The 18,729-nt window shown below is 35.5% G+C and overlaps 1 protein-coding gene across 1 annotated transcript in view; it reads left to right on the top strand.

Moving 5' to 3' along the window:
* The window catches only part of LOC134742442 (nitric oxide synthase-like), a 44,819-nt gene that overhangs the window by 9,673 nt on the left and 16,417 nt on the right, over positions 1–18,729 (top strand). Inside the window, exons 2-4 of the mRNA XM_063675598.1 lie at positions 14,095–14,228; positions 15,354–15,516; positions 17,983–18,074. Of these exons, the coding sequence (XP_063531668.1) occupies positions 14,095–14,228; positions 15,354–15,516; positions 17,983–18,074 (389 nt within the window). The remainder of the gene's footprint in view (positions 1–14,094; positions 14,229–15,353; positions 15,517–17,982; positions 18,075–18,729) is intronic.

Below are 18,729 nucleotides of genomic sequence, written 5' to 3' on the forward strand. Positions count from 1 at the left end.
AAACGCAAGTCCGCGTCTAGTCCCACGGTGACAGAATGGAGATGGGGGGATTAAATTATGTAATCCCATCGCACACTCCCCGAAATGTATCCTGTAGAACACCGATAAACAAGATACCTTTCTACGGTGTTCAAGGCTCTGCAGTCTAGCCTCTACTAATCCCGCATCTCCAATAAGCTTCCTAGCGCGTTTGTCTATGGAATCTAAGGCGGCTAACTGATATTTGGCGGACCCAAAGGTGGCTGCAGTACTCCATACACGACCGGACTTGAGCTACGTAAAGCTGAAGAAGCTGCCCCGGTGTGAAGTACCGCTTGACCTTAGAGAGGACGCCCAATCGTCTAGCTGCAGATTTGGCCAGAGATTCAATTGTACGATTTACGATTAATAAATTTTTTTTAGACGATCGGTGATAGTTAAATCGGTAGTTATTTCAAACCAGCGATACGTAATTGTACATGCAGATGTCAATCACATTCACAATGCACACCATGACAATAATTTATAGATTGTAATGTGGTACGTCTCACAATAAAAAGGAAATATTAACATTTAAAATGAATATCCAATTCACACTCATTTTAGATACAGCCGTTTAACATATTATGACCAATCTACGTAACTAACATACATTTGTCATAATTATTTCTTTATGTATTTTTTTTATAAATAATAGGTATTCGTTGCTATGTATTTATTCGATAGCAGATGATTATGATGTTAGGTTAAGACCGCGGAAACAAATTCAAAAACTCCACGACATCTTGCGCGGGAAATCGTAATAAAGGTAATCGTAATATTCAGCGAGTACCTAACCAAATTAAATTCTCCCAGCTCGACGCCGTCATTAATTGCATGTATTCAGATTTAATCCAACCACATAAAGGGCTTGGTAAATATTAAAACCGTAATTAAGCTATAATCACTCGGATAAATGGGTGACTTCCAATGTTCGCGGACAAAGACGATATAAATATGCAACAGGCTGTCCATTCGGAAGGCACAGCTTCATTATATCGCGTCGTTTAGTTTATCTATGTTACTACAATAGTATTTTGTACAATCGTAATATAATAGAATGCTTTTCAGTCGAGTACCATGTTTAGGCAACGAAGATTGCTAAGTTGCCTAAGTAATGTACGAGTTTGAAAAGCTTGATTATATCACTTTTGTACAAAACTTTTTCTACGAGTTATCTAATATAATACTTTTTTTACTATAAAACCTAAATAATTGGTAAGTATCTCAGTACACCAAAATGTAGTACAAAAGACATACACGCGCGACTATTTCATGAGCATATGAAATAGTTGCCCGTTTATGTATTTTCTATGGGAGCGCGGCGGCACGTGATACTACACCGTATCGAAATAAATATTATAGTTGAGTTGGGAGCCCATACATGAAAAGTACGAAATTATACTTTGGTATACAAAATCTTAATTCAACCATTACAGTCGACGAGTAAAAAAAAACGAATTCAGTTGTAAATCCTATTGTTTTAAGTTAAAGTATAGAATCCAATGGTATTTCGATTTCGATTAAATGGATTATGCTCAGCACTCGTAAGAGAAACGAGTATTCGTGTAATTTGCCAGTCTTTTTATTGTCTTACAGTGCTTATGGTGCTACTTTACCGCACTTGTACGATAATTAATTAGTACATTACGTGAGTATGTCGAAAATTAAAAGGGCCATATGTACTGTAAAACATTGTACGATACACTATCCCTTCGGTCGTAGTAGTAGTAGTAGTAGTAAACTCTTTATTGTACAAATATACATATTAAAAATTACATGGTACAAATAATAAGATGTACAAAGGCGAACTTATCCCTATGAGGGATCTCTTCCAGTTAACCTTTCGTGTTTTAATTTATCGCCACTTGTTGCGAATTTTCAATTTTTCGCACTTCTATCGTAATGTACTATTATAATTTATAGCAATGAGTATATTCAAAGTCATATATGTATATATATATATACCCATGTGTTGTCAAATGGGCAAAATGGTGTACGAGTAACTACAACACGCATTTACGCCCTGAACAGTTCACGATCGCATGCATTTATTTCTTCGCCCGAATCTATATTTTATAGTTCAACGTACTTCCTAGCACTCTGTAAGAAATGATAATTAATATAAGTCAATAAAGGAGATTAATATAAGCCGAAGGTTGAAAATTATTCAACGGAATCATCTATCGACAACCCGTAGTCAATTCATCAAGCTGTCAAGCGATGGCATACCTATGAACAATACAAATACTGTGTATTTATTACCCGGTTATATATTCGTTACAAATATGTGCTAAACGAAATTTGGTTATGCATAAGTTGATGTTTGAACATAAATTTGAATCCTAATTTATTTATAATATGTATATATATCATCATCATCATCATCAACAAAGTGTTGCTCACTTAGATTTATTTTACACAAATTCCTTTTTTAGAAATATTCAGTGTGGCTACCATCAGTTCGGCAGCATAAACGCAAGCGTGAACGTAACTTACTTTCTATGCTTCTCGCTCGTACTGACATATTAGTGCGAGCGAGATATATAGAAAGTAAATTACGTCGACCTTAGAGTATACACTGTCACACACACACTGGTACACTGTCAGCAAAGATAGATATAACTCCGTAATAGATGGATACAGTCTAAGGAAAAAACGTACCTCGAAAATCACGAAAATTTGATTCTCGATCAGAGGGCGCCACTAGTTTTGGCCTACACTCGTATAGAGGGCGTTGACGGTTTCGTTTGTTATTTATAATTTTAACGCATATCAGTGAAAGAACATGGGTCAAAATCATGAAAATAATTAATGCAAATAAAAAACATCATTTATCCATATTTAAATACATTTTATCGTATTTTTATAAATATTTATTTTTAGTTTTAAAGTGTGTCGACAGATGGCAGTGAATTTACTGGGGTTACAAAATTTACTATGACAGTACCGCTCTAGTATAAGTTACTCTATGCTGTCAGTGACTCATGGTACGGGTACAGCTAGGTATCTGTAGTAATTTTCGCAGTGTGATATAATTAATAAGTTAACTATACAAACTAAAGAGCAAGACACGTTGAGTAGTCACGACGTTTTGTTCCAAAAACATCTGAAATGCAACTCTATTTTATATAAAAATAAAGTACTTATTTACTTGACTTTAATACATGGTGATATCACTAATAGATCTGCATGTCGAACCAGTATTTATAACATATGTAGGTACATTTGACATAACATTTACTATAGTCCCTGATTGCAAAGGACTTTTGCAAAAACATCACTGGAATACACTAACCGGTCAATTCGAACAACGTGATTATTACTAGATACGAGAACAATACGAGATCTAATAGATACGTTATAGTTTAGTTCTCAACTAGTTATCTTTTGCAGTTCGATTCGAGAAACCAATTGTCATTTCACGCTACAATTATTGTGAAGTTTTGGGATATCCATTAGATATCCATTGGATATCTAAGTAATATATTAAGCGAATCTTAAAGAGATCGTTCAATAGGACATTCGGAATCGCGGAAATGTCAAATTTGACATGACTTTCTGAAATATCTCGTTATCGTTTCTGTTTTTATATCTAGTGGATATCTAGTTGATATCTAGATCATTGTTCAAATTGGCCCGTAAGTATTTATAAACAATAATGGACTGTTGCACTATTCTGATGGCGACGGACCTGTTGCTGTCTACACAGAAAATACTCACTTTGTAGTTATAAGCGCCCATAAGCTACGGTGGATTAAGATTTGGTAATTAGACAGCCCTTGTTTGTAGGCTACTGTGATAATACACTTAAGGGGCCCACTGACTATCAGTCCGCCGGACGATATCGGCCTGTCAGTTGTTCGGAACTGTCAAATTTTTGTGCTAACTGACAGGCCGATATCGTCCGGCGGACTGATAGTCAGTGGGCCCCTTTAGAGGAAAATACTTCTGCCTTATTTTCTTGTTATAGAAAACAATACGTAGATCCCACCAAAAAGTAAGTATGTCAAAATGTTCATAATTACGAGTTGAGTCTAAATGATAATTCATATTCCACGCACACGAGCCTTTCCAACGTTATCACAACAATCAAACATTTGTCCAGCGTTTGGCGGAAATAATCATGCACAACGACGTATTAGTATCGTGACCAAAAATGGTGTGTTGACATGGACATGCTCATGTTGTTAAGTGTCATTTTATATTGAGGAGTACAAGTTCAAGTGATTTATTCTTTTGTAACGTTGCTCTGCATGTAATACAATAAAATCCCATTTTGCCAACTAAGTAGTAAAAATAAACCGGCCAAGTGCGAGTCGGACTCGCGCACCGAGGGTTCCGTACATTACACAATTTAAACAATGTATTTTTATGTGAAACGTGAGTGAAAGGTACATTGCGGTTTACGATTTATGACGTATTAAAAAAACTACTTACTAGATCTCATTCAAACCAATTTTCTGTGGAAGATTGCATGGTAATGTACATCATATATATTTTTTTTAGTTTTATCATTCATTTCTTATTTTAGAAGTTAGAGAGGGGGGGGACACACATTTTACCAATTTGGAAGTGTCTCTCGCGCAAACTACTCAGTTTAGAAAAAAATGATATTAGAAACCTCAATATCATTTTTGAAGACCTATCCATAGATATCCCACACGTATGGGTTTGATGAAAAAAAAATTTAGAGTTTCAGTTCTAAGTATGGGGAACCCCCAAAATTTATTGTTTTTTTCTATTTTTGAGGGAAAATCTTAATGCGGTTCACAGAATACATCTACTTACCAAGTTTCAACAGTTTTTATAGTTTCGGAGAAAAGTGGCTGCGACATACGGACGGACAGACAGACAGACAGACATGACGAATCCATAAGGGTTCCATTTTTTGCCATTTGGCTACGGAACCCTAAAAAGGCAAAGATGCATCGGGACGATAGATACAAACAAAAAATGTGTTTTCATACATTACTTAGCCACACGGATTTTAAAAGCAACCAATCCGCTTTCCACAACCTGCATCGTCCATAATGTACATGTACACACATGACACACAGTTAAGGCTCCTCTCGCGTTCTAATGGCTTTGAGCAGGCGTAGGTAGGCGTTGCAACTGAAACCCAAAGGGATACCATTCGAGATTGTTCGTAAGCTTGTGACATTACTAATCTTTTTATGGTTTGAAACGTTGCAAATAAGTAATATGGTATAGGCATGATGGTCCCTTGGCCAAATTATTAAAGCACTTACCCAAGTGTTTTAATAATAAAGTGTGTTAACTGTGTGTCATGTGTGTACATGTACATTATGGACGATGCAGGTTGTGGAAAGCGGATTGGTTGCGCTCCAAGTGAATGGAGAGTGCCCTGCGCATTATGCATTGTATATGTATCAGGTTGTATGTTTACTTTGTGGTAGAGCCGCAAGACCTGCCGGGATGAAGAATATTTCAATGACAAATACGAGTATTAGATGGATAAATAGATAGAATAATCCTTATTTCACATCTCGATAAAGGATACAGTTTTAGAAAAGGACAATTATTGTTTAAACTTTTTAAAGACATCTATCTATTTTTGTACCAGATTGTTTATGTTAGATTGCAGCTCGGCAATTAAGCTTAATATAAAAGTTTATAGGATGACATTGACAATTCAGACTAAAAACGTATCACAATGACTTGCGAACTTGAACATTTTGATGTCATCCTCGTTCATACATTTCTCAATCAGATAAGAGTAAGTGGAGAATCCCGTTTTTCTCATGAAGATAATAAGCCATGCGTCTCATAACCACGAATAAAATAGATGCCCAATAAATATACATTTGCGACCGTTGTAATTCGTGATACTTTACAGTTCTATTGTACCGGTTTGGTGTCAAGGCAAGGGAAAAAAACACAATGCCACTATTCGGTGCTTTAACCATTAGATTAGTACTAGCAATTTATAACAATTACACCACATAGATACATCAATGTAAATAAAATTTAGTAACATTCAAGAATCAATAGAGTATTAAATAAAACAATTTTAATGCTGAGAATAACCATAGGGATATTTACAATGAGTGTGCTGACTTGTAAGTTTGATATCTTTTTAACTAGTATGATATCAAACTTGATGATTTTAAGTATTGACAGGATCTAGAATAGAGTTATCACACCTCGGAATTTAGCACAGACGGATTTGACTGCATTGAATTATATGACCTACTTCTTAACGCTCTGATCATAAAGTCCATCAAAATGGTCAGACTGAAATTAAAAAGGATAGCAAGACTAGCAAACAAAAACATAGTAGGTAGGTATTGTACGGAGCTGCTTTATCATTCTTATCAAAGTTTCCAGACCAGAACCGCCAGACATTTTACTCAGAATCGGCAACGTACGGCCACATGCAAATTCCTCGTACCAATAAATTAATAATAACTCACTAACAAGCCGTTGGGAAACTCATGCGTATTTAACTCGAACGTTTGCTACAGGCCCGCTTTGTTATTAAATTAACACGTGAACTTCTCACGGCCGTCAGACGACGCCTAAAAGTACTTTATCATCGTTATGCCAACCCAACCACAACCAAAGACGTGTCAATAATGAAGACTTTCCAGTCCAATTTAAATCTAGACATTCACTTCCGTCTGATATCACACCCTGGCGGGTGTAGTCTCTCGCACACGCCGTACAGCGCTCGGCGGCGCCGTCGAGCGGCACCGCTAAATATTACGGTGCGGCGGGCGGCGCCGCAGAACGGTTTGTGGCGCCGCAAATTTCTGCGGTGCCGCACCGCTTTGCGGCGTCGGCGCCGCACCGCTGACATGTGGCCGGGCCCTAGTGGCAAATTTATTGAGATTTAGATGTTTGTGCGATTCATAACGGATTTCCGACTTGTTTGAAAAAATGATTTTAATTTATGTGAGAATGAGAACTCGATAAAACTATTTTTACGAAATCATATTAATGGCTAAAATATGCCAGAAACTTATTAATTTGTGTACCAAACGCAAATATAATAAACGGTAAGTTCATCTTTATTCATAAACCATTCATGGGTTATTTAAAACTAATATAAAATATTTCACGAGTATATGCTATATTACATCATATCAACGCGTTGTGAATAATTAATTATTTTATGAACGTATACTATAATATATCATCATGAAAGTTTTTAAGTTATATCAAAAGCTCTCTTCCGACACCCAAAAGCTCTGAACTGATCTCCGCTTGAACTATAATAAAAACAAGTAACTGTCAAAAAATTTTTTTTGTGACACACACTTTTATTGCTGACTGTACTTCTTCTCATTTGCATGTCTATCGAGTACTTCTTGAGACCTTTCTAATGAGCCTAAACTTGATGTGTTTTTGTTTTTCCATTGTGGCGTTCTTTTGGCTACCTACCGGCTGCATCATCAGAACACCTCCATGTTACATGAACTGAATCAGATACCGGGAAGTGGTTCACATTTTAGTTACAAGACTTGAAGCACTATATATACAAAGGTATATACGCAGTGAAGCTAAATAGAAGTGTGTAATAAAAATATGAACGTACATCTTACTAATTGCGCCAGCTCTATCAAGCAGTATATTATGTAATTATGTATGTAAACGTACGTTTTATATGTTACTAGCGACCCGCCCCGGCTTCGCACGGGTTACACAAAACCTTTACAAACTAAGTATACACTAAAACCTTCCTCAAGAATTATAGGTACTCTATTGATAGGAGAAAACCGCATCAAAATCCGTTGCGTAGTTTTAAAGATCTCAGCATACATAGAGACAGACAGACAGCGGAAAGCGACTTTGTTTTATACTATGTAGTGATTTAATCTGTATCATTTTGTACTGTTTCTGAATCAAGCCACGGCAACAGGTTTCATTTACAAAGTCAAGACCACCAAGTAACGGAGTTGCATATGACGTCACGCAAACCGAGCATCCAATCAGCGGCCGGCTCGAGACGGATACGGGAAATACCCTGCTCCCGCGCAACAGTATTACCTTAACAATGAGCGGCATTCCCACTTTTAAAATCTGATTTCGATTTGATAATAACTTGATCCGTCTGCTCAGTGCAGCTGGCTTGCGCCTATATAGGAGTGCACGCGAAATGATCTGCCAATAATTTCAAATCAATATCAAAACAAGTTTATATTTTTAAGTTCGAATGCCGCTTAATGCCTTCTAATTCGATCAAGATAAGAACTGTGAAATTTCCTCACCCGGACTTCATTTAAAATTAGATCGATGACAAGTCGTTCACCTTGTATTAGTCACGCTGTACGCTCAATAAAAAAATAGCGATCATAATTAGGTAATGCCCGTATAAAAGTTGTGGCGTTTGAGGAACTTAGCTCTTTCTATGAAACTAGGCAAAGTTGATGCTTGAACCGAAAATTGACATAGATACCTAATTCAAACTGTATACTTGAGTCTCAGTACTAGAAAAGCAATTTTACCTAGATATTCAGATGTGTTGGTAAAATTATGAATTCGTGGCAAAATTTAGAGCATATTCGCAGAATTTATCTGCGGAATGGTACCAGTGAACGACATAGATAGTAGAATTGTGATAATAGGCAGTGGGCACGTTGTATATAGGATAGTACTTGGAAACGAACATATGTAAAGCTCACCAAGTACTACCGGAAAAAAACTTGCAGAGTAATGGAAGAGGCAAATATCCAGAAAGATCGTTTTCGGCGGATAGGCCCGAGTACAGGTGAAGAAAATTGAAAAATAATTTATGGTCATAAAACTAAGCGGACTATTTTATTTTTGTTAATACACAAGTATTGCAAATGATATGCTTTCCTTTTATACAAATTTTCGTTGCTAGACCGTGAATAGTTTAGAAGGTATATTGTTTTTTATGAACTTTAGTTTTTTTTACTCCGTAATTCCGCCGTATTAGATCGCGATTCCAACACGAAACGATTGAATAAAAACATTTCTTTATTTACAGAATTAATATTACTATGTAATTGTAGCCTCGGCTCAAGGGCTACGGCCGGGGACTTAATATGTTCATCTAACTAGTCCAAACAAAGTAACGAAGTCAAAAATTGTGTTCCAGGCATTTCCCTCTATAACTTTTTTTGAGCATACATTGCCTGGCCTATATGTCGAAAGATAGCAGTAAATTTACTGTGACTACATAATTTACTATGACAATAAGCCTCTATATACTCTATTCTCTTTTAATAATACCAATTTGCCAAAAAATAGGTACAAATCACAGAAATAAATATACCATAGAAGACGCAAATGCATCTATCTACTTCGCGTGTCCGAACCCCGACCAAGCGTCAAGGTTGACCGTCGCTCTTTACAGTCCACGTCCGCGAAAACTTAAAAAATACTTCGTTGCATGATAATTAACTGCAACAGCCCAAATATTACGAGCACCCAAAGGCAAGAACATATTTCCTATCACAGATGTCATTTTAAAATTATATTATGCGTAAATTTTGTATGAAAAAGTCGGCACGCATGGTTTCAATACAAATCGTGGTATTTGCGTCATCTAGCGTATATATTAAATCTGTGGTACAAATAAATGTTTTTAATAAGATCTTAATTATGCATAGTAAACACGTTTATGCTGAATTGGTCACAACCATAATATCATAAACCGTGACTAAACTTGTACAATGTGCATAGATTGCATAGTAATTACAAGGAACACGGATGTTCAACAGTTTAAGAGGAAAGGGGACGGCCGCTTCTCCATACAAACGTAGTCCCCATTTTCCTCTCAGAATATTTTCACGTAATTTGATGTATATTAACCATAGCTATGCCCCTACGTTTAACTTTATTCGATTTTTTGATGAATGTAAGATATTCCTAATTTCATACAGATTTTTTTATGCTCCTAGCTTTTATAATAATTAAAAATTCAAAAAAAATCAAACGTAGGTAGGGGGCTGTGGTTGATATACAACAAATTGTGTCAAAATATTTTCAATAATGTTTCAAACAGAACAACAGATCTCATATAAAGTTTTAAACGATCCTAACTTTTATTATAATTAAAAATTCGAAAAAAATCAAACGTAGGGGCTGTGGTTGATATACAACAAATTGTGATAATGTTGATATCCAGAGAGGAAAATGGGGACTACGTTTGTATGAAAAGGCGGTTTCGCGCGGGTCCTCCACTTTCGTCTTTAATTTATGGTTATCAAGCCATCCAACGACAAGAAAAATACAACTACTGAGATCAGTCTGCCCTTTACTTGGGTGTAATAAGGAACTTCTTTCAGCATGGTGTAAGTCACTAATGAATTTCTAGATACAAGCTTGTAAATTACTTGTTTCTTGGTCGCAACTTCTCAAACTGACACGGAAAAGATCATGAAGAATAGTCCAAGAAATTGGACTATTCTTCTGTGAGAATAATTAGGAAACTATAGATTATATTAGAACTATAATCATAATCATTTATTTAACTCCAGACAACAATGGTCCACAATAATACAAATTAAAAATTACAATTAAATTAAAATAGGTTATAAATTAAATTAAAATTACATAAATTAAAAAATTACACTAAATTATAAACAATCATTTACTTGCTGGAGCCCGTACATGAACACTTACACAGTGACTCATATAGGGGCAATCCAGCCGGTCTGCGATCATGGCCAGGACGCTGTTGCGGCTGGCGCGCACTTTGCTGAGCATCGCCGCGCACCGCTTGCGCAAAGTGGCGTAGAAGCAATCGGTGCGCGCTTCTGCAAACATGCTCGACGCACTGCAGTGGCGCGGCAGCCGCAACATCACCCTGAACGCGTTATTATATTGGACGCGCAGGGAGTTAAACGACTTTTGAGTGAAATGAGCCCACAGATTGCTAGTGTAGAAAGAAGTACAGTACGCCTTAAAAGGGTTATTTTTACTAACGACTATGAAGACATCATTAAACTTATTTCTTCTGTGAAGAAAAAAACAGTTAGTAAATCAGTTACCGTTTTGTATAGCCTAAATGTATATCATTATAATTAATACGAGTATGTAAGTTCATAGAGCATTTTGCAAGTTGCCCAGTCATACCAAATCATCAGCACCCGCTGAATCTAATAATAGAAACAATTTATTAATATATATTATCTTTCTAAGGTGTCTACTTAGTTTTACCAATGATATCATAGGCGATAAATCTACTCGTAGATATGACATCTTAATAGAACACTAGTGAGCATAAAATATGTTATAATATTTTAATACTATGGCGAAGGTAATCATTATACCAACAACAACATAATTAACGTTATCTGCTACGCGTTTTGTTTGCGGTGCGTGTTACCACAAAATGCTTTTAACTAGGAGATTAAAATGTAATCGACATACGTTATATTGCACTCAATAATAATTTACGTAAATTGTAAGTTTCAAAAAAGGCTGTATAGGTAACTTTGTTAAAGTTTGTAGTTGTTTACCTGCCGTACTACAAGAAATTAATATATCTAAATATCTACTCTAGATAACACTATCTTTTCCTATTTTGAAGACAGCTATGCAATTAATCATCCATTATAAAAATAATACCAAAACTTCTTGAGAAAACAATTATTAATTATTTAAAAGTGGAAAAATTACTGCCTTGGGTGAGACTTGAACTCACGGCCTCTGGATCGATACTCCAGCGCTCTGCCAACTGAGCCGCCAGACCTCATCCATAGTCAGCAAAATCTTCCCACTATATGGGTCTAGGGGACCCTAGCGACATCTACCGTAAGAGTGTTACACTTCTTAAACGGCCACCGGAGTTCCAAGTCATATTAAATTTATTCTAAGCTTAATAGCATCGATCGCAGACGTTTCTGCTTGTTAAAAATTAATTACTAATTATTCTTGATTTTCAATGGCCTTTGCCAATTCTTGGGGTAACATTGCCAAGCGAACGCCGGAGGGCCTACCGCGATAATCGATATTTCTTTAGCTGCCTCTCTATCGCTATTGAATATTCGTGCAATAGAGGCAGATAACGAAACTTTTTGCGATAGACCCTAGGCTCCTCAAGTGAGCCGTGGCAAAATGCCGGGACAACGCTAAGATAAATTCTTGATAAATTTATTCACCAGTATATTCTACAAATAAATCTATTTATAATTACAGCAATCGTGTAGCAGTTGTTGTATATTTGCATTAGCCGTAATTACTTAACGATAGGGGTTCGAAGGCATTGTGTCTCCGACTACGCTTGTAATCAAGCCGCTTCTCGGCTTCAATAAGCCGATATATGTATCGCGGTAATATGTACGTGACGTATTGTTGGATAACTATGGGCCGAGTGATCTTGTGGTAGGGTAGCTACGAGTATACCGTTATACTTGAACACGCTCCTTGTGTGGTTTGATTTTATGGTAATGTTATTGCTTTAGTATTTACGATTTGGTCATCGAGGTATTAGAGGTGTTTGATTTTGTATTAAATAAACGTACTATACTTTGGTGTTTAGCGGTTTGCTACTAGTATAATAAATATGGTAAAGTTTAAAAAATAACCTACTTTATTTAGGTGTATGACTAACTTAGTTTTCGATGATCTTGATCCATATTATTATATTGGTTTAGTTTATTATATACAAATTATTAATTAAATATTTCTTACAAAATTAGTTTAAAATTTATAGTTTTAATTTTTATTTGTAAGCTTTAGTTTTAGGTTGTTTCAATTGAAGTTGGTATCGTTTTTGTAGTAACTAACTTAAATAAATAAAAATAGTTAACTGATTAATACATTTGAAAAACAAAATATCACAATATATTTTCAGTAATCATCATCTTCCTCGCGTTGTCCCGGCATTTTTGCCACGGCTCAATGGGAGCCTGGGGTCCGCTTGGCAACTAATCCCAAAAATTGCTCTAGTCTTTACGAAAGAGACTGCCATCTGACCTTCCAACCCAGAGGGAGGGGAAACTAGGCCTTGTTGGCATTAGTCCGGTTTCCTCACGATGTTTTCCTTCACCGAAAAGCGACTGGTAAATATCAAATGATATTTCGTACATAAGTTCCGAAAAACTCATTGGTACGAGCCGGGGTTTGAACCTGCGACTTCCGGCTTGCAAGTCGCACGCTCTTACCGCTAGGCCACCAAATATATTTTCAGTAAAACATACATTATTATGTTACTTACTTATTACCTTGCACAGTTTTCTTTTGAAATTCTCTCTTTAAATACTAGTAAAAAACAGTATTGCTTTTCGCAAACTGATTGAATATCCTTACTTAAGGAGATACAACCTTTATAAAAACAAATAAAAACTAACTGTAGATTCCTATTTAGTGATGAAATTGCACACAAAATGTCATCATCTAATCATTAGAAACAATTATTGTAGGCCTGTGCCCAGCAGTGGGACGTATAGAGGCTGACAGTAATGTTGAAAGACATAGGTATTCGTAAATTAATATAGAGTTCAATAGAACATATCAATAGGTAGGTAGCAGATAACGCAACAAAAAATATTACAATGGATCTACGAATAATTGTCTCAAGGTCCGTCTTTTTTCCGTCGTCCGTCTTTTTTGTGAGATTGAATTAAGTATAGCGTGCTATGCAATGGGAACGATAATTGATCAGCGATCAATTATTAATGGTCGAGTTATAATTTCTCAATTAAAACATGCATTTAAAGGTCCTTACCTACCTATGGGTAGGTGTCCATCTATTCCAAACCTTCTTCTTCTCTATGAATATAAAATATTTACAAGTTTAGTAACCTGCGGGCCTAAGATGGTCGGGTTAGGTTAGGTTAGGTTAGCTCACCGTTTGCGAGTAAGATTGTCCAATGTTTATTTATTTCGTAAATCATACAGAACAAATATTTATGATAAACAGGCGTGTTCTAATTTTAATAAGAGGATGTGAATTAGATTTGGATTAGATATGAATCTGATCAGTCAGTGTCAAAAGTGACGTTTTTGGTTGAAGAATTACACTTTTGTCCGGGATTAAAGCCCAAGGCATCGAGCTTCATAGGCAGAATCACTACCAACTAGGCTATTTATGATGCCGATAAAATCATATATTGACATTTATTTGGTACATTTTAGGAATCCCGATGTACTCGCGTCGTGTGCTCGGGCAGCGTCATCGACATCCCACGGCCGGACGCCGTGCGCACCCCCGAGGAGATCTACTGCGACGCCGAAAAGTTCTTCAAGGAATACTACGCGTCAATACGCAGGTACGACAATCGCTAACAACTGTGAGCTACTGAAGAAAATACACTTGAATGAATAATTTTTTTCATATCTCTTCTTGCCATAGCCAAGTTCCCCAGGACAACTCTTGTAAGTAATCCTGATTTTTTGATTAAATTTACCAATCATGCATTTTTCTGGTAGTTATAATCATGTTAGTAGAACGTGATACAACATTTCCTATTAATAATCTTGGACAACGGGACAGAATAACAATAACAAGATCAAATTCAATTCAGGCGCAACGTATTATGTATTTTTTTTTTCCTATTATGGTATTATCTTAATTTTGATTTTTTTTACATTACCTAGTCGTATATTTTTACAATTTTTTTTTAGATTATTATTCTTTGTAAATTTTGATTTAAAATTTATTATTATTGATATTGTGTTGCGACGATCTATTTGTGAATGCATTTTATCTTGACATGTACCTATAAAATATAATTGTACATTTTGAATGAGAAATAAATGAATCTAATCTATCTAATTTAATCAATGATGGATGATGACATCAGTGTTTAAAAGTTAACAATTTCAAAAAAAAAGGTATACTGTCAGTAGGTACTTTAAGAAAGTTCGTTACTCAATATTGAAATGTTGTATGAAACTTTTTTGCTTGCCACCAGTATTAGGTAAGTAGATATTTTTGGGAAGCGATGACAATGGAGAGGTTATAAATGCAAAAAATAAATCATTTGGGAAATGATGCATCTATCTGACAAATTTAACGAAAATAGTTTTAGGCCATACAAATGTGACGAACCAAAGTGTACCTAGCATATTAAAAGATCTGTTCATGCCTTAAAGCGTTCTAGTACAACACTAGCTTCAATTTCATCACTAAATTGAAATGAAACGGTATTCCGTACGTTATTACGTACGTTCAAAATATTTTCACAAGCTTTTTTTCCATTAAAACACTGCTAAAGATAAAAGCAAAAACTTAAAAGAAACAGTGCGGAACGTTGCGGAAAAGCTACTATTTGCATAGTGATAAAAATACGTTTTATGAAACCATTTGCAACCATTATTCACTTTTTCAGCTTTAAAATCATTTGTACAAGGTTTTAATTACTTTGTTAAGTAATAATGTCATGTTTTTGCAGAGAAAATTCGGATGCGCACAGAGCTAGGCTGCAGGAAGTGAAGGCGCAGTTGGAAAAAAAAGGAACGTACGATTTGAAGAGCCCTGAACTGGTGTACGCGACTAAGCTAGCGTGGCGAAACGCGACGCGATGCATTGGCCGGATACAGTGGAAGAAACTGCAGGTTAGTATTATTTATTTAAAATAACCGAAGATTAAGAAACTTCATTTGTCTCATATGTAGTAATTAATAACCTTGGTAAATTCGACTCCGAACATTGAGTACCTACGGAGAACTTTTTTGACTACTGATATGCCCTCAAAGTTTCTAAAATTGCGAAATTTCTACGAGGAAAAATTTCGAAACCTCATATTTTTGTACGGGTGCGAAATTTTCCATTTCCAAAATGATATTTTCGCTATTATCTGTGAAGTTATGTTTTGTTTATCTTTGTCTTGTATTTGCTATATATGTGTTGTGCTGATGTGTTGTCTGAATAAATGATTTCTATTCTATTCTATTCTATTCTATTCTAAATATTCGAGAAGTTTTAAAAGAAAAAACAAAATTGTCCTCAGTTTTCCATAAAAAGAGTCTTGTTTTGTTTTGTGGCATTCTATAAAAAATATTACAATCACAAAAATATACTCGTTACTTTTTTTTTTTTTTTTTCTTAATCAATACGGAATCTGAATATCGAAATAACCCAAAAGTTGTTCGTTTTGAAAAAAAAATGTTTATATTGAATTTCATGAGTAACCGAAGACAATATTATAAAAAATGTTTACTTTTTATAGCCCCTTTATATTGTTATTAGTTTGATTCGACTCGCCCATGCCCCATCAACGGTTTGAACGGCGTTTCATGTTACTAAGGGTTCTGAGGAGAACCCGGGAACCGCACGAACCGCAAATCATTGCGACCGGGCTGATACGTGATGTCTTTATAAGCTAGCACTGCTAGCAGACGGCCTACCGCGAACCAATTTCTTTTGGTCCTTCGCCTATTTACCTCTCTATCTCTCGAATATTGCAAGTGTGAAGTGTGATAGAGATACGCAGATAAAGAAATTTCGAAAATTCGATTTTCGCGGTAGAGCCATGGAACTCATTCTCGATTTTATGTCAACATTTTGTTAGATGCACTTGCCTGCCTTGTACCTAATAATTTGTATTTTCGTACGTTGCTAAATGTGTGCGCAGTTTATGCAAACCTCCGCAGAATAGGTAATGCGGCATACGTAAACAAGGCGTACTCTCTAGTAAACCAGATACTTGAGCAAGAACGTTTATATTAAATATCTGTATATCTATTACTTTTTTATGGACATAAATAGTATAGTAGCCTACATACACACTGATGATCCGAGGAGTAAAAGAGACCAAGAAATGGATCTTTTTTTATTTTGCTTACAGGTATAGCGAGAATACAAAACGTAATAAGATTTCTATCTCTTTTTATAGCTCGGTATATCACGTAATGCAGATAATTTTATCGCTGTCATTCATAATTTACAGAAACCTGATTTTTAGGGTTCCGTACCCAATTACTAAGACTCCACTATCCGTCTGTCCGTCTGTGCGTCTGTCTATCTGTCTGTCTGTCCTTCTGTCTGTCACCAGGCTGTATCTCATGAAGCGTGATAGCTATACAGTTGAAATTTTCACAGATAATGTATTCCTGTTGCCGCTATAACAACAAATACCTAAAACAGAATAAAATAAATATTTAAGTGGGACTCCCATTCAAAAAACGTGTTTTTTTTTTGCCTTATTTTGCGTAATGGTACGGAACCCTTTGTGCGCGAGTCTGACTCGCACTTGCCCGGTTTTTCAAACATTCATGTCGTGTTTTGCTTTGGCTGGCGCAGATTATCTCTGGACATAAACAAGGTAACGTTTGAAATGTAAATTTCTTTAGGGATTTAAAAATGGGATTGTTTTATCATCGTGTTTTTGCGTACTCGTTGAATTCAGAGAGGCTTCTTGAGTTCACCGCAAAGAATACATGTGAACTTTTAATTAGCGTTACAAAGTTAAAGACAGACGACAACTTATAACGAGCCTGAGATGAGACGCCATTTGTCTGGCGTTAGGTTTAAAATGGTACAGTTTGTAGGTACTTAATATTGTCTTCAGTTACCGCGATAGTTACTCATGAAATAAAACTATAAAAATGAATATGATGGTTCATTATTTTTTGTGTGTGGGTATTTTTGCACTTTTCTAGTTTTTCCTCAGTGACCACGAACGCTGTAAAGGTTTCGAAACGTCGGGATGTATTATAAATACAATATACGCGTTATAATCCGTTCTGTAGGTACTTATTAACTTTTCATGAAATTTCGTAATCAAACTAAATGTGACTTTTGAATGATTCATGGTTAGTTTCACTACTTATATTGACCGGGATATAGACCGTAATACAAAAGACCGTGAGATAATACTTTTGTATTACCTTTCGGTAATCACGGTCTATATCCCGGTCAATATAAGTCTAGTCAAACTAAATGTAACTAAACCAGGTTCAAAATTTTATAAAATAAACCGTGAATATTATTTTAATTTAGAGGAACTGCCTTTACCTCATGAGTATAATTATCATGAGAAAAAAAATGTACCTAACATTAAAAAGCATTTATTTTTCCAGGTGTTTGATTGTAGAGAAGTAACAACTGCAAAAGGAATGTTCGAGGCGCTTTGTACTCATATAAAATACGGGACGAATAAAGGAAATATTCGGTAAGAACTCCATTCATCTGATCCAATGTCAGCTCACAAGTCACTTCTAATAGTGGAAGCCGTACGAGCCCAATTTCAAAGAAAAACCGCAAATCGACGTACAGCTTAGCCATTTGGCACACGCATACTATAGGACAAAACAAAATTATTGAACCACAGTTCTTAAAAAAAATTCCTTAGGAGGGGAGTGCTGAGTCACTTTTTTTGTATGGGAAAAAAATGTTTTTTTTTTCAGAAACCTATCGTGTTATATGAAAGGGATTTTTGAGGCGGTTCTTAAAATATACCGCATTTTTTATTACATATTACACTTCAGCCATTTGTTTTAATAAAAAAAAAATCAAAACATACCAAGTTTGGGCCCTCCAGATACGATATGGCTGTTTTTTTTTTGTATAATATACCACAAATAATACGTGATATACTCATATCTAACTCCAAGAAAGCAATTTTGAAAATAATTTAATTTAGTTTTATTTTTATTTTCAATAAGTATTACAAAGTGACACAGTTCTACTTCAGTACCTATTTTACGAGACTTATAAGCCCTTTCATACTCGTATGGTTTATCACACACGATAGGTTTCTGAAAAAGAATTTTTCCCATACAAAAAAAAATACTCAGCACCCCTCTTAAGGGATTTATTTAGGAACT

The sequence above is a fragment of the Cydia strobilella genome, chromosome 6, assembly GCF_947568885.1.
Source record: "Cydia strobilella chromosome 6, ilCydStro3.1, whole genome shotgun sequence".
Taxonomy (NCBI): Eukaryota; Metazoa; Arthropoda; class Insecta; order Lepidoptera; family Tortricidae; genus Cydia; species Cydia strobilella.